Source organism: Emydura macquarii, unplaced genomic scaffold (genome assembly GCF_026122565.2).
Source record: "Emydura macquarii macquarii isolate MOO-44397 ecotype Brisbane River unplaced genomic scaffold, CSIRO-AGI_Emac_v2 contig_705, whole genome shotgun sequence".
In the NCBI taxonomy this organism is placed as follows: domain Eukaryota; kingdom Metazoa; phylum Chordata; order Testudines; family Chelidae; genus Emydura; species Emydura macquarii.
In genome coordinates, this window is record NW_027130842.1 from 10,931,889 (window position 1) to 10,959,176 (window position 27,288).

General features: G+C 41.3%; 1 protein-coding gene across 1 annotated transcript in view; it reads right to left on the minus strand.

Annotated features, from left to right (window-relative positions):
- Window positions 1–26,609, minus strand: part of LRP11 (LDL receptor related protein 11) — a 35,171-nt gene extending 8,562 nt beyond the window's left edge. Inside the window, exons 1-4 of the mRNA XM_067542398.1 lie at window positions 26,063–26,609; window positions 20,033–20,190; window positions 3,963–4,104; window positions 944–1,069 (exon numbers count right to left, since the gene is read on the minus strand). Of these exons, the coding sequence (XP_067398499.1) occupies window positions 944–1,069; window positions 3,963–4,104; window positions 20,033–20,190; window positions 26,063–26,594 (958 nt within the window). The 5' untranslated portion in view covers window positions 26,595–26,609. The remainder of the gene's footprint in view (window positions 1–943; window positions 1,070–3,962; window positions 4,105–20,032; window positions 20,191–26,062) is intronic.
- Between the last annotated feature and the right edge of the window lie 679 nt (window positions 26,610–27,288).

Sequence of the window (27,288 nt, forward strand, 5' to 3'; positions counted from 1 at the left end):
AGGCTTTCTTTAATCTTACCATTGTCATTACCGCAGCAAATCTGCTACTGCCACTAACCAAATCTTTGGATTCAGGATTCTCTGCTCTCCTATGTTTTTTTAAAGGTCTCCTTAAACTGAGAAAATATTCAATATGGGACTCCCAAGGATCACCCTGTGATGTGGTATAATTATAAAATTAACTTCATTAAATTGTTCTGTTTTTGCAGAGCTAGTATATAAAACTAAAATACAATAATTTACATTTAATGACCATGCTTTTCACTTTATTGTAAAGGGTGGATTAAGACTATAGTAAATTAAAGCTACCAATATTCCCTAGTTAACAGCTAATTATTTCACAAAATGGGTAGCTTAGAACCTAATAAACACTGTACCCTGTCAAAGAAGAGTGTGCATCTAACAGCATATTCCCCCTCCAGAACAAAAGAAGGGCATAAAGTCAAAGTTGTGTAAGTGTAATAGGTTGGGGGATGAAAGATAAAGGCAATGGGGAACTGGCTGGATCCCATAACAAATCCTTTTGAAAAGTCCAGCATTTTGAATTTTTGAAAGGCATACAACTTTTGTGACGTGTATCCTGCATGAGATGTTCAACCTCTCAGCTATTCCTTCAGGTGAAAATAAGGACTTGGCATTGGCAAGGAAGTGAGGAAAGGACTCATCTTTCAAATGTTTTATTGAGAACTGTTAGTTTAATATCTGTTACTCTGGAATCTCCAACAGTTCTAAAGTGATTTTAAAAACATTTCAGTTCATTTTTGAACAGCTAATAATAACAGCTACCCTGCGCACCTTGCTGTTTTCACCAAAAGGCTCTAAATAACTATTCTGATTAGAAAGCTCATTATGTTCTGTGACCGCACATTATCGGATTTTTTTTGTCAGAACCCACAGCCACTGCTTCCATGATAAAAAAAAAACCAGTATGCTATGCACTCACAGTTCTGACAGAAGGCTTCATCGGATCCATCAGGACATTGCTTCACTCCATCACAAGCAAACGTGATGTCAATGCAGCAGCCATCATCACAGATAAACTGATAGCGAGAACAAACTCCAACACAGCCTATGATAGAGCAATTCTCAAATTACAAGAAGGGATGCCCAGATACAGGATACTAAATCTAAAGATGTATTCATATTTTAATGTTATAGCAAAATATAAGAAAGACACCATGTAAAATAAAATGCTGCAGAAAGACTAGAACCAAGCAGCTGTTTCACACTAACTATGCTGACATAGCAGCTATAATTAGGGCCTTACCAAATTCATGGTCCATTTTCATAAATTTCATGGCCATAGCATTTTAAAAATCTTGACTTTCACAGATTCAGAAATTAACATCTTAAATTTCACAGTGTTGTAACAAGGCATAAATATGTATTTTAAAATGGCAAAATATAAACATGTAAAGCCCTTAAGACTAAGCATTTCTCATACTGAGAGTCCTGACCCAAAAGGGGGTCGCAAGACTACTGTAGGGGGGGTTGTGGTATTGCCACCCATATTTCTGTGATGCCTTCAGAGCTGGATGGCCGGAGAGTGGCGGCTGCTGGCCGGGTGCCCAATTCTGAAGGCAGCGTCGCCACCAACAGCAGCACAGAAGTAAGGGTGGCAATACCATACCATGCTACCCTTACTGCTGCTGGTGGCAGTCCTGCCTTCAGGACTGGGTGGTCAGGTGCCCAGCTCCTAGAGACAATGCAAAAATAAGGGTGGCAATACCACGACCCCTCCCCCACAACAGCCTCCCTTTGGGTTGGGACCCCCAATTTGAGCAATACTGTTCACTTTTGTATGCTTTTACCGTATAGTATAGGCTAAAAGTACACAAAAGGCCAGATTTCACAGAGGAGACCAGATTTCACAGTCTGTGATGCATTTTTCACAGCTGTGAATTTGGTAGGGCCCTAGCTATAAACAAGAGCCATTCCCCGCACCCTCTTCACTATTTCAATAGCCTTTCTACAGCAGGAGTTCTCAAGCTGCTGGTTGTAGCTGCCAAGAGGTCTGCAACACCTCAAACTCTGTGTAAACATAGCCCCTATAATGAGGGAGATCAAGATAGCCCACCCCCCATTACCCAGCTCTGCACTTCTGCTCCTTTCAGTGAGTGAGTTCTGGAAGCTCTAGCAAAGAAACACAGAGCCAGGCTGGGGGCTAGCTTTTGCTGGGGCTGTTCAGGGAATAAGGAAGTTTTACCCTGCTTCTGAGCTGATCTGTGCTCAGACAGCAGAGGGAGTACCGAATTGGCTACAGCAGGGAGAAGTCAGCAGTTGGCTTCCTTCCTATGTGTTCTGCACAGAAGCTCTTAATGGTGGGAAACAGTTTTGTTTCTACAAAAATCCAGACCAGCAAATGCCACAGTTCCTGGAGCAAGCAAGTCTGGCTTGCGTTGGGTTTGCTCCTAAGTCAAATAAACATGAACATTTTGAATGATGGGGCTTTAATTCCATTTGCTACACACCATTTCATAGTTGCATATTTACTTTCTTTCTGTGAGTATATGTTATTTTACATGTGCACACACACGCACACTAATTTCGGTTTTAGAGCTGTATGCCTTCCTTCTTTGTCCTTTGTCAAAACTGATCTAGGAACTACTAAAGGATGTGATCCTGTACCCTTTATTCACATAAATAGCTCCAGTAATTTCAAATGCAGCATGCACATGAGTAGCATTGAGCCCACATTCTTGCAAATGACCTTAACTGGACAGAACTGGATTGCTTCCTGCCTTAATATTTAGATTTCTCTGGTAATGAGAATGTCTATCTCTGGATACTTCAGCATTACTGTTAAATATTAAAGGCTTTCCTTCAACATCTTTTGACCTTGTAATTATCAGGTGTCTACAAATCACTTTTGCAGCAGTTCTCCCCGTGCCAGCATGTTTCTTTGGTTTGTAAAATGCTATCAACTCCAGCGTTTGATCAACACTGTAACAGCAAACTAATCTGCAGGAGCAACTCAAAGAAGCATTTATTACACAGCTGTACGTCATAACAACAATTCCAGTGAAAGAACAGCATGAATGTTCACTGTCAGCTAAAAACCATACTTGGAAAAACCCATTTTATAACCTTTCGTGCTAATAACACCATAGGCCTGCCTGCATTAAGGAAGTTGGTACTAATGTAACCACATCAATATAATTTGGGTTACAAACATTTCTGGGGAACATTGAAAAGGAAACTTCACTCTCCTTAAAAAAACTACCTCCAACTGAAAATTCCTGAAGCCATTTCTATTATTAATTCGTGGAGTGTACAAGTTATTGATTGGTTCTTTTCCACTCCTCCACTACATTAATTTAGTTACACTAGTGAAAACACCTGAAGAAGTGCTGCACTGGTGCAGCTTCATCTGGTAACATACCGAAGTATGCTCTGCCAACATAAGCCCCCTTTGCACAGTAAGGGTTTGCAACCATGTAACTACATTAATCATAGTTACATAGATACGAATTTCCTTAATGTAGAAAGAGCCTACTACTAAAACTGAGCACTTCAAGAATCTTAAGTTCTCCCCATTCATGCTGTTCAGTTTTTTTTTTTTGTTTTTTTTTGCAAGTCTCAGGTTCAGAACCTAAAAATAACCTTTTTAGCCAATTTCAGTTTCCATTCATGCACTGACACAATGTTGCAATAATTAGATTGTAAACATTTCTGGGGAAAGCTTAAAAGAATTAAAAAAAGAAACAATCCAAACCTGCTTTAGTTTAAATAAAAATTCACAAAGACATTTTTCCCGTCATTAGTCTGTGGATCTTACAAGTTATTAATTGCTTCTTTTGTGGTCTTTCCCATTTGAAATAAGAATACAAAACTACGAAAGCTATTATTAAATACAAAATAATATTATGATATGCATCTGCATTCCCATCTATCCCAAGAGACTTTACAGGGATGACACACTGTGGTAGTCACACAAGCTATGATTTCAACCATTTTCTCACCTAATGCAGAGTGAACCATTGGAAGAATGGTCACAGAGATATTATCTGAGCTCTTTTGACCAGCAGTGTCTGTCACAGTCAACTGGAAAATGTATTCACCTTCTTGCAAGTGCGTGAGCTTCAATGTGCCTGGCTGTGGTACCTGATCAAAAGAGAGGAGCCAGAAAGTTCATTTTGAAATGCTAGTCCTGGCTACTATATCTTTAACTGACACAGAGACATTAACAAAATCAGATCAGTCATCCATTTCTACGAATAGCTGGAACACATCAGCGCATTGCTTCTCAAGAAGATTAAATATTTCTTTTTCAAGTAAAGCCAGATCAATCAAACATAGATATAATTTCATAACATTTAGATCCTTTGATGCCTTCTACTTGAAAATACCAAGTGTTTAGCTTTCATGCACTTGTCTTAGTAATAATTCTCTGTGCTCAATTATCAGGTGTGACAGCTGTAGATATTAAGAGAACAAACAGCATATGTGAATGTATACAGTATCTACTGGGATGATGGGTGAAATCCAGTTTGTAAGCTTATTTTACCTCATTCTTCAATTGTAAAAAATACGTAGCTCCAATTTGGCTAGAAAACTGGGTTTTCATGTAAGTGATGGACAGCGTATTTAAAGAGCTTGGCGATATTCTACAATGCTGCTAGTGTGTATTTTAGAAAGAGATTCCCCACATTTCATCTGTAGCCTAGGTTTGTCTCACAATATTCAGTCACATCAGGCCCACTACACTTGAAAGAAAGATTTTCTGAGTCTAGAGAGGCTGTCCAGACTTCCAAGGGAAGTAAGCTCACATTGGAATGTATATCCAGCAGTTATTTGCTGTTGGCTAATGAACACCTGGGAAGCCTGAAGACTGATTTTTATGAATAAAAATTTGCTTTTTTCTTTACATCTTTATTCCAGAAAGATTCAGTCTGAAGCACACATCTGTCATGAAAATTGTCAGCCCAAACTGTTAAAGTTTGACAAAGATATGAGCAACTGAAAACGGGGTCTATTAATGGAAAGTGTGGGGCAACCTGAATAGCCAGGAGCACTACCAACCCCCACCTAAAATAAGTCAATATATTACAATATAAAAGTCATCTCTATACACAGATTTATATATATTTTTACAGGCCCAATAATTTTGATGGTAAAAAAGCAAAATATAATTGAAACATTGAACTATGTTGGAATGAAATACCATTTGATTCAGAAATTTGTGTTGTATTGAGACAACATATTATTTAAAACTTCCTAAAAGAGATTCTGGGGTTTCTAAATATTTTTAAATTTTGTTTTTACAGAAATTTAAAAAAAATCAGCACTATCGCATTTTCTTCAAATGTATTTAGGATCATTCACCAAAATAAAAAAGCTGTTCTTTCTTCTTGTGTCTAGATGCAGTGTGAGTGTGGTAATCTGGCTATTCTCTGAGGAACGATAACTGCAGTAACAGAGCAATTTAAAGAGATCATTTTGGCTTCAAAAAGTATCTGTTAGTAAACTGCAATTTAGCAAGAGGCAGCAGCTTAAAGAATGCATAGCGGTTTTCACTAGGATATGAAATTTGTACTACTGATGATCTAATGACCTTATTAACCTTCAGGAAATATGCTACTCATAAATGTTGTATCCATCTGAAAGTTTTCTGCCTTTGTAAAATTGGCCTATATTTGTGTGAACCTAAAATTCTACTAGACTCCTGTTGAGGCTCATTTTTCTAACAAAGTTACATAATGAACTAGTGGGCTTGTTTGGAAGAAGTAGGGCAAAAATTGTGCTAAAAGCATAGGCCCAATCTTGCAGGTCTTACTCGCATGACTGGTCTCACTCATAACCTTGGAGATCTTTTTATTTCTTTCTGAACATGTATCTCTAGAGCAGAAGCAGTACAAATTTCCCTCCCCTCTTCACAACCCTCATGAAGAGAGGAGCCAATTCTAAGGATAGTTTTATTTTCATGCTGGTTTAGTCCTTATATTCTGTTAAGATTGCCAACGAAGACACCTGTTACCGCCAACTCTGACAGTGCATTTTGTGATGTGGGTACCTAACCCCATGGGAGCTACACTGAAACCACTAACTCATTCACAAAGAGACTCATCGGATGAGTGACTTTTGTTCATTACGGCTGTCTTGGGCTAAATTCACACTGGTGACGAACAGGTGAAAGGCTGCAGGCTCCTACTACAAATTCTTTCAGCCATCAACTCCCTCAAGATTCTTTTAAATTTCGGAAGCCTGTTGTTTCGCTCACAAGAAAAGAATAGCAAAATGATGCAATGTGAACATACCAGTCCCTTGCATTGTTTGCTAGTGTGTCTCCTGCTGGGTTGAGATTTTAAAACTATTGAAACTCTCATTTTGGAATTACTCTCTTTTTTCTCAGGAAAACATTAACAAAGAGTATTCATCTTTGTGGAGAGGAAGAGATTAAATTAGAGCCCTTTCCACACTAATTTACAAACTAATTGGCGATTGAAGTTTATAAAAATCAAAAAGCTCAAAAAAAAAAAATGGAACACCTCAAAATGACAGTAGGTATGGTGCATACGTTGCAGTATGGTGCACTGCATCACTTTCTTCCCATGCTTCAAACCACAGCAAAGCGATTTCCAATACACTGGAGGCATCAGAACTTGAAAGGGCGTCAACTTGTTCTTCATCAACATCACTTTTGTTATGTGATTTATTTTTTCCCCATCAGGAAAAATGGTTTGTATTATTGGTCATTAGTTAGACTGGCATTCATAAAATCCAGATTCCACTGTATTTAACAAATAGCTTTTCCTTATTTAATTCATTTGTTTGACTAATAGATGTCTGCAGCCTAGGAAACATAATCTAATAATGATTAAACACTTGCCAAGCTTCCTCCAATGCCCACAATCTGTTCAGTCTGTCCCAAAAAAACCACCACTGTTATTATTCAAGATATTCTATTCACATCTAGTTCTAAATGACAGCAAGTTGCTCAACGCCAGGGGCATCCTCCAGTAGTACAGATTTCATATAGATGCTCCCCCTCCCTCGAGAGGAAAGGGGGATGTGATCAGAAATAAAGGGGGGTTGCTGGAACATCCATGCACCATACTAATCACTGGCTGTGGGTTAGCCTTCTGGGGCCATTTGCAGCTGGTGTATCTCTGCGCAGAGGGTTTTGCCCTGAATATAGCCAGCACTACAGGAGAGCAAACGTGAGCTTTAAGCCACATTTGCACATACATCTCCTGACTTAAAATCTCTGCAGATCCACTACACTCAGTCTGACCCTTCATACTTCAATTATTATTAATGCTCCAAAGTGTACATTAACATAAAATATGATAAATAATGTATTTTAAAAATAATCTCTAAGGCTTCAGTCCGAATCAGGATCCAGCAGTGGAATTTCATTGCAATTTGTAGGTAGAAAGGATGTTTACCTGTGTTCTGTAACCATACTAAGCCTTGGTCATGTCTCCTAATACACTTACAATACAAGTGCAATGTGTAGTGGAAAGGAAACTGTAATCTTAACCCCAAGGCTTTAACTGAGTTAGGGAACATGGTTAAAATCCCGTCTACACTACCTATTGCAAGTGTGTGATACTTAAGACCTCTGACTTGGTAGTATTTTTAGCATGGATGGATCCAAAGCAAATTGAGACAGAAGATATGGAGAGCAAGTGGAAGCTGAGAGATCACTCTGGAGATGCTTGAAGAAACTAAGGGTCTGTCTACACTTTGAGCTGCAGGTGTGATTTCCGGCTCAGGTAGACATATCTGTGTCAGCTCTGATCGAGCTAGGCTGCTAAAAACAGAAGTTGAAGGTGTGCATGGTGGCCCAACAGGTTAGCCCCCCTAAGTACCTAGAGTCCCAGGCAGGACTGTACTTGGAGCGCCTAGCCCATCCTGCAGCCTGCATTTCTGCAGCTACACTTCTGTGTTTAACACGCTAGATCGATCCGAGCTAGCAGGGGTATGTCTCCCTGAGCTGGAAATTACACCTCCACCTCTAAGTGTAGATGTACCCGGAAGCAAATCACTTAGAGTGCTCATGTAAGAAAAAGGGAAGGAGAGCCAGAGTTTCACAGTGGGCAAGACTCAGATGACATGGAGTGCCAAAAAGGGCCAGTGGGACTATGGCACGCAACACTGAAAAATGGACAAAAAAAATTGCCAGAAGGAAATTGGGAACTGAGGTAATACATAAGTGCAGTGGCGCATGGAAACTTTGATGGTGCAATAAGGTAGCTGGGAACAAGGTAATGAGGGTACACGTAAAGATCAGAGAGGCTCAGCAAGTGTGCAGAATGGGCGGCCAGGTACTGTGTCTCACAAAATAGTACATGTAGATCTACTGTCTCCAGATTTGCTCTTGCACTTATAGCTGAAGCTACTTATTTTGTTTAAAAGCTGGACATTATCCAGTATTCATATGATAACCAGTTTGCTGCATTTGTGTTAGGGCTTGTCAACATAGACTCATAGTCTTTTAGGTCAGAAGGGACCATTGTGATCATCTAGTCTGATCTCCTGCACACTGCAGGCCACAGAACCTCAGCCACTCCTGAAATAGACCTCTGGTCTCTGGCGGAGTTACTGAAGTCACCAAATCATGGTTTAAAGACTTAAAATTACAGAGAATTCACCATTCACACTAATTTCAACCTGTAAGTGACCCATGCCCCATGCTGGAGGAAAAACCTCAGGGTTTCTCTGCCAATTTGACCTGGGGTAAAAATCCTTCCCGACCCCAAATATCAGTTAGCCCCTGAGCATGTGGGCAAGACCCAGCAGGCAGATACCTGGGAAAGAATTCTCTGTTGTAATTCAGAACCCTCCCCATCTAGTTTCCCATCTCAGGCCATTGGGGATTAAACCAATGGGAGTAGGACACCATTCTTGGCCAAAAGTCATTTGTATTCCTTAAGAATTACTGTGCTTCCAAAACAGAGTAATTATTCTGGAATCAAATTACTTCTATTCTAGAACAGAGTGTGCACAGGAGGAGCTCTTCTGGAATACCTACTGCAGAACAGCCTGTTCTACAAGAGCAATTCCAGTCCATTTCCCCTAGCAGACCAGCCCTTAAGGGTACGTCTACACAGCAGATGGGAGTGAGCCTCCTAGCCCAGGTAGATAGACTCATGGAAGCTCTGCTCAAGCTAGTGTGCTAAAAATATCAGTGTGCTGCATTGGTGGAGGTTTGGGTTAGCTACCCATGCTCAGACTCAGATGGTTAGATGGACTTGGACTCGGGCACCTAGCCCATGCCTGTTGCTGCCCATGCTGTAACATCCACGCTACTATTTTAGTGTGCTAGCTCAAGTAGAGCTAGTGTAAATCTGTCTTCCCGGGCTGCGAGACACACTCCCAGCTGGAGTATAGACATACCCAAAAAGAACCAGTACTGAAAATGCACAAAAATATGTACAGCAATGCTGTAATGAAAATGAATAGCACAGTGGCAAGGAGGAAAGAGATGTTAATTCAAAACACCTTAAGTTGTTGTTTATATAGCACTAACCGTTAACAAACTCACTCAAAACTAGCAAAAATAACTAATATTACATAGTTCGGGGGGAGGGAGAGGGGATATTTAGATGAGCAAGACAAATATTTGTGGAATTAATTACAATGGTTTTTGAATAGCTGTGGCTGAACTGTAATCTTGGCAAGTGCTTACGCACATAAGTCCAGTTACCAATTAGCGTAACTCTCCACATGCCATCATTGAAATTCAGTTCTTCATGCCTGCCATGTTTAAGAGGACTCAACAGCTGTTAACATTTAAAGGCATTTCAATTGTAAAAACTTAGTAAATAAAGAAAAAATGCAAATTTTAACAAGCACTTTGCTACAGAAAGGGAAATACAGGTCTGTGCAGCATGCCAGAGAGGTGTAAAGTGACACTGGTGTAACTAGGAATCTGGCCTCTTGCCTATAGTACATTTACTCACCTCATTTTTGGCACAATGTCTCTTTAGTAATTCAAATAATAAAAATGTGCAGCATTTGCTAAATATATAGGATAGTTATGTATAGGATAGTTCACTAATAGTGACTGCAAAAATGGACTTTCCTTAATGCGAGTGTGTTAAATTTTAAACTGAAGTTTTTTATGCATTTATTTGTAGAAGGTATCCAAAGTTTCAGCGAGGCCCTTCTGATAATTTGAAATAAATAAATATTAATAAATATTTATAAATGGCATTGGAACATAAAAGTTTTAAAAGGACAACATCTTACAGTTAATATTAATTTAGATGGCATAAAATTTACAGCTACCCTATAAACTAATGCAACAAGTATTAAAAACCAAGTACAACAGGACAGTTTGTATAAAATGTGGAGTGGCTTTTTTATTTTGACACCAATTATCTAGTCACCAATCCCCCATACCAACCATGAACACGGTAACATGCACTCCAGTAATTAGAAAACAGTAGTTTAAAGACCTGTGGTGAATTTATACAAATGAAGAGCGCATGGGTATTTAGAGATAACCACAAGTCTCAGGTGCATCTTAAGGCACAAGCTGAAGACAAGTGTCTATTACACTAGAGAAAAGCGGTTATCTTTTGTAATCACATTCCCTAGAGTGTGATATTCCATTTTAAAAATAGCGTAATTGAAAAAAAATAGTAAGGTTAAGTCATTCTGAGACATGAAGAGGTTCTTCCATAATTGGATTGGTTGAAAATTTAGGCCTCAAATGTGCAAGTAGCTCTGCATGGGTATACCCTGGCTCCTATGTGGATCTACACAGAAATCGGTGGGACACTACACAGGTTTGTTCATTTTCAAAATACTGTAGAACACTTACTATATAAATCTTCCAAAAGCAAATATGGTCATGACTTAACCTTTCATGCATGTGCTTATTTCAAAGTGTTCCTAAGTATTTGCTACTGTATGATGATGCTTAATTGTTACCACTGTGAATGTTCTAGAACATTTTTTGTAACAGGTTTGTGCTGAGCACCTTCTGTACAGTGTTGGCTGAAAGGGTTATAAATTTCTTATTTTCTGTTTGCTTATTTCAGAAAAGGGAAACAAGAACAGAAAAGCATAAAGATGAGCAAGAGCAAAGCAGTTACAAAATTAGAGCTGTATAGGCAGCAGGTAGCAGAAAAAGGGAAAGAGAACTAGCAAATCTAAAGCAATTGCAGAGGAAAGAGAAAGAGGAAGCACACCAGAGGGAAGAAGCGGCACTTCAGCAGGCCCTGGAACTGAAGCAAATGGAGGAAGCACTGCACAGCAAGGCCATGCAGCTGAAAGCCACAGAGTGAAGAAAAGGAGAAGGAACCTAAGCATCAGTTGGACTTGATGGAAAAACAGAACCAGAACCCAGAGCCCCAATGATTCCCATCAGCTCAAGGATCCACAACTGGGACCAACTATGTTCTGCATGCAAGGAGATAGATGATATCGAACAACACTTCACCGCTTTTGAGAGGCTGTGTGAAATCCATGAAATTCCTGATGACAAGAAAGTCCACACCTGATTGCAAGATTAACTGGTAAAGCTTGAAATGTATTTAATGAAATGTCACCTCAGGATCCTGTAGTGTATTCTAGATTTAAAGAAACGATTTTGAAATCATCCCTCATCAGACAGGGTAAAATTTAGAAATCTTAATGGGGTGCTGGGTCTGAGTAATGGTAAATATGTATTCAGAATGAAAGAGCTATGGGAAAGCGGGTGAGGGGAAAAGGTGTTTGAAAGTTTTGAACAAGTGTTTGACCTTGTTGCTCAGGCACATTTCTTAAGTATATGTAAAGATGATGTGAAAGTGCCTACGGGGTAAAAATGTAATGTGTGTGGAGGAAATGGCTTCTATAATTGATGCCTTTGAGCAGACTCAGGCAAGACAGGCATTTATTGAGAGTAAATCATAGAGGGGTTTAAACCTGGTGGGAAGGGAGAATCTAATTTTACCCCTGGGAAAAAAGAGGGGGGCTGGGAGGCTGTGCACAAAGCGATTTGGTCGTGGGGTAAATCAAGGTCTCCCTCCTGACGTACTCGTAGGGAATGATTTTTTCCACAGAGCTGAAGTTGTTAAGGTGATAATTTGCAGAAAAAGGGAACATTAAGCTGGGACCCCAGAGGGAAAGGTTAAAGTCCCAGAGACTGCTGAAGAAGATAGAAAAAGTCTCTTTGATTCCTCTGTAGCAGAGAGGAGCAGCTTGCTTTCAGATAGGGGAGGGACTGGGATGAGCTCCTGTAATGCAGAGAAAGACATGCTACCCTCAGAAACCGGGCGGGGGAGCTGTTGTCTGTGACTTGAGAAAACTATCCCAGTTAGCTGACAGCGCTTTGCAGCTGAACCAGGGGCAGATCCCACTGTACAGAGCATAAAGGAATGTGTTCTAGAGGGGACCCCAGAGAAGGAAAAGGGGAAAGAGTAGTGGGAGCACATGAATGCCTCCTCACTGGTTACTCAGGAGACAATGCCCAGGACAAAGGGGCTGGCTCAGCATCTGTCCACCCAGGCAAGCAACCCATGACTCAGATTTGAGAGGGAACTGTGTAACTGACCTTTCAAACTCGCAGGGGTGCCATTTCAGATTTTGGTGGGATGGGCAACTTTTAACCATTATTCCAGAGGCTACTTAGGCAACAGAAAACTCTAGGTTTTTTTGCAAGTAATAAATTAGAAATGTAGCTGACAGGAGCCCTGTACCTAATTCCTATATAAAGAAAAAAATAAACACCAATTAAAGCCATATTTTAAATTTATTTACAAATTTAGAACCATCAGGAGATAATACAGCAAAGTATTCCCAATCCCAAATCTGACTGGTCAGATAATAATAACACCACTGATTTAGGCACTACAAATGAAAGAATTAAAAAAAGTTAATGTAGTTGGTAACTATTTATTTGTTTTATTTTCTGCATTTCTCTTAAGTGTAGACAATGAAAAGAAATCAGTTCTATTACTTTTAATTCATTTCACTTTCAGTGTCCTAGTAAGTGCTCCAATGTTTGGATTGCAAACACTGCACAGGAATCTTGGTCTAACAACTATTTTCAGTCAATACATAGCCTTTTAAAAAGATTTTGGAATCCTTTTTGTAGTCTATGGTTTTATAACTTTAAAAAAAAAGTCATAGGTGCTGGAACTAAGGGTGCTGGGGGTGCAGCACCCACTGGCTTCAAGTGGTTTCCATTATATACAGTAGGGCCAACACAGTAGCTGCATGATCTCTAGATTATTCTTGGCATGATATTTTTGGAGAGTTTTCTAATCCATCCTGAAATAAATGTTCAGACTGTGTGTTGTAACTTGATCTTTCACCATAACATAAATGAGCTGATGCTAAACTACAGGGTTAAGATGAACATTTAAAAGTTTGTCAAGGGGGAAAGTAGTATTAGAGAGAATGTGCATTAATTAACAAATGAAGGAGGAGGAGAATAAATTAATGATGGCTCAAAAGTAGTTGAGATACCAAACTTTTTTTAAAAAACTCTTAAAAAAATCACTATCTAAGGTGTAATTAAATGATGGATCTTAGCAGCATGGATCTATAATGAATAAATTTTGGCAGCCAAATCTTGCAAACTGTTCAGACTGGCTTGGGTCTATGTGCACTGAAGGTTTTATACAAATAATTATAATAAATAAAAAGGATTAAGTTGGAAGGAGGTTACTAGTGTGTAGCTGTAAGGATTTGAGAGAGTAAACATCACTTCAATGAAACTCACTGAGGTACTCAAGTTTATGAGACTCTGGCCCCCTCAGAAATATTAAAGAGTAAGTACAAGAGGAGCTAAGATTACTTACCAGTTGGAAAAGAAGGAGACACAGCTACAAAATGGCTGCTTGAGGGCAGTAGTAGCTTGTATCTGCACATACAAAGGACCAGCAACTCCTCAGAAGGGATTCTGGGAAAAAGGTCCAAGAAAAGTGCAACCCTGGGGAGATTTGGTAAGATCAAGGCATTCACAGCATTTGTATGTAACAGCTTATGTGGACCTACCTGGTAACCTGACCCAAGCAAAGCCCATTGTAGGCAAAGGAAAGATTTTCACAAGTGGGATTAACTGGCAGAATAAATGGCCACAGTGGCGTACTGCCATTCACTAAAAAATTAGAGTATTGGAAAAAATGGGAGAGTTTTAAGTGTAATTTCAACAATATTTGTGGTGTGACAGCATTTCCTTATTTCTTCACAGCAGGGAAAGATTCCAGGTGGTCATTCATTCTTCAGTGCTGCTCTTGCACCCTGAAACTTCCAAAGCTGGGCTGTCCGTGAGGATGATTATCACCTGAATGTGATTTTTTGCGTATGTTCAGTCCTGGGGTTGGGAGACATCTCCACAAAGGGCCAGCCAATATACAGGATCCCCGTGAACTCTTATCTCACCAGACCCTGTAGTACTAAAGCCCCAAAGATATGATTGGATTGAGAACCAACACTGAAGGGGAAAAATAAACCCAATAAGTGAACACATGCTAAGGTTCAAGAAGGAGTTGAAAGACACTATGGGTACTGAACAAACCCCAGACTGTCTAAACAGAAGGTGTGGTATTATAAATATACTTGTAAATGCCTACCTGTGATAAAGGATTTGGCACTACTGTTAAACCTCATGATAAAAAATGTGATGCTACTGTTAAACATGACAAATATTTGGTGCTGCTGTTAAACCCTATGAAAAGATACAATATGCATGATACTTGGGAAAAGCCCTTAGACATCCTAGGAGTGGTAAATGAGAACACATCCTGTGTTAAGAAGCCTTATGGTAATGCTGCTTCTCAGCTAATACCTGTAAACCAGCTTGAAGCTTGTCACAGCAGAAACCATAATAAATCTGGTATGCTGTGTGGAAGGGGAAACTCTGGCACACCAACTCATTGCTTTGATGGCTAAATGCCACAATACTTACACTCTGGAAAATATTAATATCTACGAGTTAACATCAGTTGGAAAAGCAGAAGGGTTAACAATGCTGCAAAGATAAAAAAGAGATGCTTTCTAGCAACCTAGAGAAAATGCACATGTCAACTTATGAGATCACTAGATTGATCCACAAAGTGATAAAGGGTACACAGGACGTTGCAAGAGTATGTGTGAGTAACACTACAATGTGTGAGTAACACTACGCTTGGGAATTATGTGGTCAAAACTCAAAAGGGCCCTAACACAAACTGTCTTCACATTAGTCAGTGACTAACACTCTTGCAGTAAACTAAGGGGGGGAGGTGTGACACTCTACCTCAAAATACCACCCTGGAACCTCCATATTCACCACTGATATGATTATGATGTATTTTGTACCAAGTATGCCTTGTGAGGTATCATTTGAGAAGTCATGATCTGTTGAATATTACTATCCTGTTGAATTACATGTGTTGCCATTGTATGTGAAGTTATGAAGTTCTGCTACATGTGTTACTGAAATACATTGTGAGTCTGGAAGACACCCACAGCTGGCCTTTTGATAGCAACAACGGAGCAACTAACAACCCCAAGACAGATTTACATTAGGACTACTCAGTCATGTGTTGATGGCCCATTAAGAAGAATCCACTCTCCCAGTGGGCCCCTCCAGAAGCACATGGACAATGGTAGCCCAGTGTCTCAGAAGGGCACATAGAATATGTGACCCCTGGCTCCATGTTTGAGACAGTATCTTTCCATGCATATGGTTTGCGGGGTATAAATTGGAGACTGTGACATCAGCCTCTGGCCTCTCTCTTCCCCCACCTACTCTGAAAGTAACAGGAATGTTTGGAAGAAAAAGACTTTGAACTGGAGAGGTTGGTCCTAGACTAAGAAGGGAATTCAGCCTGTGTTTTAAGAACTGTGAACTGCTAGTGGGGTAGCAAAACTGCTTGATTCAAATCTTGCCTAGCTTGATAAAATTTAGAATTTTGACTGCAATTTTATTTTTATTTGTTATGTAACCAACTTTGACCTCTATGCCTAGCTCTTATAATCATTAAAATATATCTTTCTATAGTTAATAAATTTATTTTAATGTTTTATCCTTACCAATAAGTTTGTTTAAAGTGATTAGGGAATCTGCTTAAAGTACAAAGGCTGGTACATATCCACTATCCTTTGATGAAGTGGCAAATTAATCAGTGAGTTGTATTTTTCAAGAGATGGTCTTGAGCAGAGTAAGACAGTTCATTTATGGTGCAAGGCAAGGTTGGGGGGAGGGAATTTGCAGGTGTCTCGCTATATGCAGTTCATGAGTGGCTTAGAGAGCACTCATACAACTTAGCTGGGTGTGTGGCTGAGTGATAACAGCACCTGGAGGGGTTGGCTGTTGTCACTAGCACAGCATTGTGAGAGACAGCCGACTGGAGAGTTGGGGGGGCACAGTTGTACCACAGTTCCAGGTTGTACCTTGGGGGTCTGTCAGACACACACGTTGAACATGGGAGTTGAGGGTATACAGTACTGAGCACTTTACAGCACTGAGCCCAATGTAAGGAATGCTGAACACTAATAAATGAAGAGAAAGACTGTGAAACTCTTTGGTTGTACCCATTTACAATTATTTTTTAACATCTAAAAGACCGCAGGAGTTTTCAGCACATATGATAGTAGCACTCTAGAATTAATACTTGCTTTATAACATGGTTTATTGATAAATTTACTTTTCTCTTCTGAGGCACTCAATTTCTCTGATGTTACTTATTTTCCTTAGCTTCTATTCAGCAAGTACAATTGTCTCTAATCCTGCCTTCAATCTGTATCTGTTGTAGTATAAGAAACTTTGGATTTTTGTCTTTTATTATATTTTGAATTCAAAATTAAGAATATTTTAAAAAATTATTTCTGTAGTTTAGACATGGTATTGATGGTTGTTGAAAATAACTATTTGCAATCTTTATCTTTTTAAACCAGAAAGCAAAGAGGATGTTTAAATCAGACAAATCATTGAGCCAAGCACTTCTCTGCACAAATCCAGTAAAACTCCACTGACTTCAGTGGAATACACCACTGTACAGGAAAGCAGAATTCAGCCTTGTAACAAGGTGGCTTGCTCCATGGGCTGCAGGACCTGAGGCTAATCTAATCTTGATTACAGGATGAGCCTCGCCTGAGTAGAATCAGGTAATTCCCTATAAAGAGCAGCAGGTAGCTGCATAGAGGGAAAATCAGACTGTTAGAACTAGCGGGCAGGTTTCAGCAGTGCCCTGAGAGCTGTAGTGAAGGTTTGAGTCAGGAGGAGTGGGAGTAGCTTACTAATGAAAGGTGAACCTTGAGCAGGTAAGAGAAAATGCAAAAGTTCCCTAGGCAGGGATGCGTGGGAGTAGGAAGAGAAATATTTGGTTGTGGAACTTTAATTTGGCACTTTGTTTTATTTTGAGTTATTTTCTATGAATAAACCCATACACCAAGGACGGGTATTTTGACTTCAGAAAAAAAGCATGTGGAGTCTAAGCAGGCTTATGAAGGAGATATTATTTGCAGGGCACTGCAGAATCACTTATGGCCACAAGGGGATGCATGGGACAAGGTCAGCCCCATTACAAGCTTCATGAACTCTTCCCCCCACCTTCTATTGGGAGTGGAACCTGGATCTATCATGTTTGTTCTAATCTTTGGATGAAACTAAACAGCAAATTCCAGAAAATTATAACAAAAAGCTACCTGTCACATAATTCGATGGCTATAGAATGTAGGCAGCAATTTGACAAGCAAATTATTCTTTAGCTAAATAATCATGGGAGAGAGCACTTTCTTTCTTATTGCCTGCTGCAATGTGACAGGATCTGTTTATAATCATCCCATCTCCCCCTGTGCCATCTACTCGCTCTTTTGTTCTTAAGTGCAATGTAACAGCTGTCTTTTATCTTGTTTAAACACACAGCCCCAGTCTCCTTGGTGCTTTTGGATTTATATGCCATTTTTTTAAACAGACAATAAAGCCAAATACGAAGTCAAAGTTAAAAATCAGGGACTATCTGAATTAATATTAACTAAACTCTAATGAATTAATGGATAATTAGCAGAGACCACATTAATGGGTGAAATCCTGACTCCATCAAAGACAATGGCAAAACTCCCCGACTTCAGGATTTTGCCTATTAAGTATGAATTTGTGAAAAGTGTTTGTTTTTGTTGAACAGATATACTCTTTCATGGGTATTTACTTTAGCTTCAGTACTGTGGTCCTTTCACACATAAAGCTACCATTGATTTTAACGTGAATTTTGTAAGTTTACATAATTCCAAGACTGACCTCTCCATTTTATTGACTATACTTTGGTTTGACTCAAAGATAAAAACATGAATACATATTTTTTTAAATGCACAAACTTTAATTAGATTTAGACTTTTTGGTGTTCTGTAAGCATACTCCCATACTGCATATTAATTTAAAGGAACTTTTTTTAAAAACACATTTTTGGTTTGCTGTATAACAAAACTAATTCCTTTAATCACTATTGTATATAATTTTTATTTAAATACATGTAATAATGCTGAAAGGTGCCAGATTAATAGCCCTAGAAAATGAGATATTCAATTTATCTACAAGATAGGCAATAGGTATTCTTTGAATTTCATTTGACTGCCCTGTGTTATACTACTTGCAGCGTATATACCTAATTAATGCCTTCCAGAACTTTTAATATTCTAAATCAACAAAGGAGTAAATTAAGATAAACAGATTAGCCATGATACACTGACATGTGACAGACTCAAGTTTTGAAATCACCTCTAGTCATTTAGCACTGGACTGATTGGAAATTGGTATGGTTGTGTTGTAGTTTCTGTGATGTGGGTCCGGTAAGAGCAGGTGAGATTTTCAGAACTGCTCAGCATTGGCTTAACTAATGCTGAGTGTTTTTGAAAATCCTATCCTGTATGTTTTTGCAAATGTGGCAATAGATGCATTCCTGTACGTATATGCAATGACTAGCCATCAGAGAAGTCCACTTGCTTTTTTATTGATTTATAAAGCAGCACTTTTTTAACTGTGATATGGATTATTACTAAAGCTCCCCATATGCAAACATAGTAAAACATTAAATTATCACCCAACGGACTAAAAATCTGATTGCCTGACAGACCTGTTGGGCCAAATTCTTTTTTCTATAACACCATTATAAATCCAAAGTAACTGCACTGAAGTCAACAAAGTTAGTTCCAATTTACTCCAGTGTAACTGAGGAGAATTTGACATGAAGGGCAACTGTGTGACACCTCTTGGAAGCACAGCACACACAGGTGCAACCCAGTGGAAGGGATGGCTAAGGGGGCTTTAAATTGCCTTTGTGCCCTCCTGATTCTGGGCTGTTCCAGGGGCCAGTGTGGCCCTGGAGTAACTTAGCAGCCCTGCCTGTATATGGGCAGCAGCACTACTCAGAATCTCTGCAGTATCATGTGCTGTGGCCTATTCCTTCCCATCCCTGACAGCCAAGGGGAGGAGGAGGAGATAAGTCCCAGGCTAAATGCTTATGCTTGTGAAAAGTCCTGGGTAAGGCCACTACCACAACCTTATGCAGTGTCTGTTCCCTGGGAAGACTCCCCAGCCAGCTAATGGTCTCTTCTGGTCCCTCTGTGCTGCCATAGCAGCATACAGGAACTGGGCCAGGGTGAGATATCCCTCCCACAGTATTTAGTTTCCAGCCAAAACAAAATTGTACCAGAAACCTTAGGAATAAATGAAAACAGTCTCTTAAGACTGGGGTGGCCTACTGGAGATCGTCTTTAGTATGACTTTTCTTATAGTTTCTCCATGAGCTCCTATAACAAGTTGTTGGTGAAAATACCTTGTTTTAATAAAGTTACTGAGGTACCCCCATCTTGGATCCTAGAAGTAGAACAACAACTGCAGTGAAAAAGAAGCTAACATGTATGGAGAAGAGTAGAATTAATATATTAACAGATTTGAGTCTACTTATTTGACACTAATGTCTCACACCATTAATTATGCAATTTCATCACTACTGCAAAGTAAGAAAAATGAGGCTCTAATCTTTTTGCTATTTATCCTAAATTTATCATAACCACATCTATGTGAATAGACTGACATCAAACATTTTCATTTACAAACATAATTATCAGCCAAATAACTGATTTTTGCATGCAATACTATATGTACCTTTATATCAACTGATGAGTCACCTTGCAGCAAAGTCCACTCATATTGTGTGATTCCATGGTCATCTAAGCTTTCTCGGCCATCCAGAATCACCCAGTCTACTGGTGACTGCAGCACAATATCTTGTCCTGCCTTGCTGTGTGGAGGCTTGTCATTTTCTTTTTAAAAAAATGAAATAGCTTAGTTATTCATTAAATAGAATTGTTCATACTTGCATAGAATGTTTATTTTTTAGTTAAGACATTGATTATCACTCTGCTTTTCTCTGATTTGAAAGGTAGAGAACAGCTTTCAGAACTCGTTTAGTGAGTTTTCTGTCCCTCAAAATCTGAGTTCCTATGTCTTTTGCCTATTCAGCATTAAGTAAGTTCAGTGTGTTTGTGCCTGTTAGTTGAACGTGCTCTGTCAGAAGTTTATGTTTACAAGCAATCCAAATCCACACTGCAGGTTGAAGGGAAAAAATCCATGGAAGTTTTCCAAAAGCTAAGCTTTAATTAATAACACCACCACGCATCTAATTCTGGCTTTTAAAACAGAATTTACAATGTAAATTGATGCCATACTCCTTTGAGTCTTCAGAGAGACACACAATAACACAAACATGCACTTTAATAGTAACTTTAAAGTTTAATTATGTCTAAGTGGCAATACTGGTTAACTGCTGCGTGATGTCCCAGCTTCATCCAGGAAGAGAATTGGTATGTCCTCATGTTACAAAACCTCAACTGCAAACAGATGCTTCAATTGCAACAGATATACAGCAAGTAGGATGCCTGAAAATGTTATTTAATTTAGGAGGACCACTGCAAACATAAATTTTATGTAAAATAAACACAACATTCAATGTGTAGTCCCAGGGCTTTGCATCTTCCAAACCTAACACTGAACACAGGATTCTTAATTTCATTGTGACCACTTCATGGTATTGATCACTCCAGAAACTGAGGGTTCTACAAACATTAATTGACTTATTTACAAACAATCTACTGAAATGGTATTATCACCAGTTTACAGATGGGGCAACGGAGGCACAGGAACTAAGGCCAAAAAAGCAACACTAATTTTGAGTGCCTAACATGGGACACCTAGGAATATGTAGAATTTTTTAGCAAAGCACAGCTCACTGACCTCCGTTGTAAGCACACAGCACTTCTGCAAATCAGGCTACCAGTCTCTCAAGATGGGTGCCCAGAATATGAGGTCAACATCAGGCATCTCTGAAAGCACTGGTTTGGTTGACTTGCCCAGAAACACTCAGGAACTCTGTGGCAGACAGGGACAGATTCTAATCCGGCAGGCAACGTTCAAGTGCCACAACCATAGGACCGTCTTTGCTCTTCTTCCAGTTCCCTGCCTCATTCGCTACATACATAGCTGGCCACAAACTGGAGAATTCCCATGCTGTGGGAAATTCCAAATTCATTGTTTTGGAACAAAATAAATTTTAAAAAGATCAAGATTGCCCACAGAACGGGAAAGCCCAAATTTCATTTTGAAAGAGATGAAATGACATTTTATCTTGACCTTTCCAAAATCTTTCCAAGGCCCCTTGAGTGGTGTGGAACCCTCTGATCCCACCAAGCAGGGAGCCATGCAGTTTTGGGAGCTCAGGTTCCCAGGGCATCTGGGCTGCTGAGAAGCTAAGACCCTGGAAGTCCCGGCTCCAGAGCAGTCTGGAAACCCTGAGACCCCAGTTCTGGAGCTCTTTGCCTGGAGAGCTGCCCTGGACTTGAGGGGCCTGAATCGCCACCTCTGAGGCAGCTCACCAGGTGGGCTACTGAGATGTAGGGGAGCTGTGGTGATGGGAACAACTTTCTGATGGAAAAATCAAAACTTTCCAGTAAAACTCAATTTTCCAAAAGGGAAAAAAAAAAATTTCTTGTGGAGAGTCATTCCAACGGAAAACTTCCAACCAGCTTGACCACAAACCTTCAGGCTTCAGCAACAACTGAGGTGGGGTCTTGCAGAAACAAGCTTCATTCGCTACACATTCCTAATTCATTCTCTGAGTACAGTCCAACCTGTGCCAGGTTCAATTCCCCTTCTGCTTCTGTGCCTGTCGCTTCTCCATTCCCCGCTTCTCACCCCTCTGCATTTGAATCGTAGTGCTTCCTCCTTCTCCACAATAACTAGGTGCCACTAGCCATTATGGAAAACTTCAGCTCAAAAGGCTTAAGCTTGGCAAAGTTATAAGCAACTGAAAACAGGGAAGGGTCAGGCAACCTTAATAATTTAGACCTATAGAAAGTGAATACAAAATGCCATGATTCTCATTTGGTAGCAGTTTACACCCACCCTGCACAAGTGTAAATGATAACAAAGCACGAGGAAGAGGAGAATCAAGTTCATAGTGTGTATTTCAACTTCTATTTTTAAGCTTTATTAAAACTTGATATGCTGATTTTATAACGTAATCTTCTCAAATTGCAGAGCTGTTTTCAGGAAAAGGAGCTATAGCTTTGGAGACTTCCCCCTTCTCCCCTTCCTGCAGAAAACAGCAGATTTAATCAGATCTTTCCCGTCTCTTTCACAGACTTGGAATGTCACCAATAAAATTGTAAGGTGGTATTGGTATGGTAACTGAATGGAGGCTTTGTGATGAAAAAGGTCTCTTTATTAAAAGCTCTTACATTTCTGTTGACATCGGTTTACCTGAATTTTAGTTCCCTTACTTTTTATCAGTAGCAAAAACCCCTGAAGAAACATCTCACTCACTGGTCAGGTATTCAGGGGCCTTTTTCCTTAAGACATGAAGGGTTTAAAAAAGATAATAGTCCTACCAAAGACAAAAAAGACAACCCCTTCTTCCAGTAAATATATTTTTTTCTTTTTAACATATCCTTAAAAAGGACATGAAGGCCCAGATTCAAGACTGTTACTCTAGTTCCATTTTAATATAAACCATTGATTTAATGGAGTTACATCAGCATTCAGCTAATCACCGTGGAGAATCTGGGCCTTAATATACTGGGCTACTGTAGCAGGTAAAAACAGAGGGCCAAATTCATCCCTAGTGTAACTCCTTTGACTTCAGTGAAATTACACAAGGGCTGCAATGGGACTGAAAACTATAAATCTGCCAGTAGGTGCTCTCAGAATTATTAATGCAACTTAGGTTGAGATATTACTGAAAATGACTAAGAATTTAACAGTGAAACATTAGTGATCACGATATTATAGGATTACAAAGATGCTATGCTATATTTTTTTAAGCCATCTTTTTAAATATACCTCAAGAAAATGAAAAAGTAGGTAAAAGAAGTTTCAATGTGCTGTGAACCAAGGATTCAACAAAGAACAGGAATAGGTAAAGTTCAAGATTTTTCTTCATATTAGAATCACAATGTAAAGCTCACTACCGCAAAGCCAGTGACAGCATGACATGTCAAGAGAGATATCTTCATTTTCATGTTCACATTAACCTTCAAATGAACTTTCTCTTTAATTCAAGAATGAAAGGATAGCACCACATTAGACAGCAATATAACAGTTTTCAGTTTTTCTTTCCTGGTGTATGTCATGGCTGAGAGACATCTGAATAAATGGCCTTTCTGCCTCACAGCTCTGCCCCAACTTCTACTTAACTGCATTAAGCAATTATAATCCCATTTCTGATATCACAGCCAACCTTCACAGAAACAGACTGAGGGTAAGTAAAACCAACCTACTGAGCACCTCAGAGGTTTGGGCCAGAAGACAAATTTCTATCCTCATTCTAAAATCATGAGCAAAAAATAAGGTGTGAGGAAGTATAGATCAGGTAGTAGGGGCCTAATTTTGCTCCTACTGATTTCAATGGAAGCTTTTGCAAATGATGTAAATGGGAGCAAGCGCAGGCCTGCTGTCACCGGTACAAACTTTTACTTCAATGAGTTCAAGATCATGCCCTTCTTAATTAGACATTCTGGGGTAAGGAACACATAAAACATAACTGGGGAAAAGTGTTATCTGGAGGTAAATTTATCTAAACTTTCATAAAACTGGTGCAACAGAGTGGAATATCAGGTCCAAAGTCTCCATCCCAAGGGGCTTCCTGATTGGGCAAATAATATTAGATGCTTTGAGTGTACTTCATTAACACCTATTACTAGATATTTTCATGTTACAAAAATGTCATGCTACTCAATCATGTACATACACAGTGTTTACTTGGGTAGACTGATTGAATTCCTCAAGGATTTATAGGAAAATATTTATATTCCATCAAAAACTACTGAAATCATAACTAAGATTAGAAAACAATATCTTAAAGGACAATCTGTTAATAACAGATTATATTTGCAGGAGGTGAAGCAATGAGTCAAAGAGCTTTGCTTCAGATGTCAGGAATCCTGAAGAGAACAACTCCTAAATGTTGGGTCGTCATATATGTTTTCTTCTAGATTTCAGTGCTTTGGATTACTTGTGTTGTGTTATGTTTTAGGGTTGTTCTTGATTTGGTTGACTCAAGATGAAGAGTACCATCCATACTGCTTATGTACCTCTAGGCTATCTGTGGAGCCTCCCCCCTCTTTTATAAGAGCAAAAAACAAAATCTGATATTGAAGTTCTTAAGCAGGCAAAACTCTAACAGAAGAAAATTGTTTTGTTTTTGTGTGATGACTGTTAGAAAAGACTTCTACAAAGCAAACCCAAGTAGGAAGATGACAGGGAACCAAACACTATGTTGCTCAGTCACTATACAAATCTTTAAGCTCTATGTTGGTAGATTCTACTGTTATGGGTACGATGGGGCTGAATTTTCAAAGTGCTAAGGACTCTCAATTCCACATGAGCCCCTGTATAAATATGATGATCTATTTTATTCGTGCAAGGAATGCTGGGCTCATGAATGTTTTAACCCACTTTGTCAGCTCTTCACTGAACTGCCATCTGGAATACTGGGTACCAAGATTCATATTGAGACAAAGCTACAAAGTTCATTTTCCTCATAGTCATAATTACTGCAAAATGGCCACATCATAGAAACACCTACACACATGAGTTGTCCCAGTGACTTCAATGTTCATCTGAGTAACTTTAGTCATGTGAATAAATAAGTGCAGGATATAACCCTGTATTTGTGTGTAATAAGGATAGTTTTCTCCAACAAAACTCTCTCCCCGTACCTTGCTATCTATTTATGATATCACAGAATTAGAACTCCCTAACAAAGATGGATCAGGGAGACCTCCTCATGTACTTAAAAGAAGCCACAGATGCCCAAGCCTACTAAGTGATTTTAAATGAGAAGTGAGGCGCTTTGCACCTTAAAGCATGGACCCCTCTCAGAGTATTCCACATATAGGCCAAAACTATTAAGATTAACTACCTCATACATCCATGCACAGTCACCAACCCCTCCTGCAAAATTCCCAGAAAGAGAGGGGTACAATTGGCTATGTAACCATGCACTATGCCATTGCTCCTTGCATGGGGGTGTTGGTTGATTAACTCCATTACCCCTAAAACAATCCCCTTCTGAATCTCCTGCTTATTTCAACCCTTTCCTAAACAGAGACAGAATTCTACTTTTTATTTAAAAAACGGCCACGGGAGTTTTTATTTCATGCTCACCCCCTGCCCCCCTCCCAGCCTGCCCGACCCTCTACTTATCCCACAGCCGGCCCGTGAATTCGCGGGGGTGGCTCTGGCCTCCTGGTCTTTGTAAACCGCCGGCTAAGGCGAGCAGGCGGCGCTGCCAAGGTAAACTCCGTGGACCAAACAAGGCCGTCGTCTCGCTGCAGGCCCGGCACCAGGAGACCCGGACGGGGGGGGGGGGGGGCGGAAGGCCGGAGAGTCGCTGCAATCCCAGAAGCGCAGGGAGCTCGAGGGCCCCGCGAAGCCCCCAGGCTCGACCACTCCCTCCCGCCAGGGCTTTGCCCAGCTCCTTCCCCGCACCGTCCACGGGCTGAGCTGCAGCGGCAGCGGCACCCGCCTGGCCCCGGCTGGGTTGGGCCCCTCCTGAGCCCTGCAAGCGGCGACCCCCCCCACCCCACCCCCCGGCAGCTGCTTTGGTTCTGGGGCAGCCCAGCCACCCCCGCCCCTTACCTGCAGCCGGGGTGAGGGCGGGCAGGCCGGCGGCGGGCGGCTGGGTGGGGTTGGCGGGGCCCAGGCTGTAGCTGCTGTAGCCGCGGTGCGGGGCGAAGCGGCAGACGGCGCGGCCGCGGTAGGTGCAGTTGAAGAGGTAGCAGCTCAGCGCCCCCGGCTGGCCCTGGGGCCGGCCCCGCTGCACCACGGCCAGCGAGCAGCGGGGCTCGGCGCAGCAGGCCTGCAGGCACTGCTTCCAGCCCGCCCCGGCGGCCGGCGCCTGCAGGAAAGTGGCGCCGGCCGCCAGCGAGTCCTTGGTGCGGATGATGGCGTCGGGCCGGACGGAGAAAGCGCCGCCCCGGCAGCGGCCCCCGCCGGGCTCGTCCGGCTGCAGCTGGCGGCGGAACTCCTCCAGCAGCGACTCCACGCCCGAGATCTGCGAGCGCAGCTCGGCCAGCGGCGCCGCCACCTCCCCGCCCGCGGCCCGGCCGCGCAGCGCCGCCAGCTGCAGCAGCAGCAGCAGCAGCAGCAGCCGCCGGGACTGGGAGGCCATGGCGGGGAGAAGCCAGGCGGCGGGCCCGCCTGCCGCAGGCACCCGCCGCTGCAAGCCGGGCCCGAGCGGGAGCTGGCGGCCTAGCGGGCTGGGGCGGGCTCCCCGGCGGCAGGAGGCGGCGGCATGGCCCGGCCCGGCCCGGCCCGCCCGGGGTGCGGGGGGTGGGGGAGGGGTGGAGCTGGACGCAGCAGAATCAGCTCAGCACCGGCGGCCGTGGACAGCTCCGGGAGCCCCGCCCTCCCGCCGCGCTTGGGGCGGGGCCAGAACGGGCTCCGCCCACCAGCTGGGCCCCTCCTGCCCACCGCCCACCAGCATTGCTGTCAGCCCGCCCCAGTGAAGCCAGAGGGATTTTCCCACTCACACAGGGGTAGGCCGTGCTCCTTTCCCTCCGTGTCACAGGGAGGGAGGCAGAGCGCGGCACTGGGGTCTCAGCTGCCCTGGGTGCTGGTCCCAGCTCTGCCTGTGTGACCACCGGCCAGTCACTTCATCCCTCTGGGCCTTGTTCTGTCTGTCAAATAAGAATAAAGATACTTGCCTTCCTGTGAGGAGAACTATTGGGGGAAAGCACAATACATGAGACTGTATCACTGTTAAGATCAGTAAAGAGGGTTCCCTGAAAGGTGCTATAGAAATGGGGGGAAATGTAGCCCAAATTGCACCTTCCTCATCTAAGTAACTAAAAAATGTGAAAAGA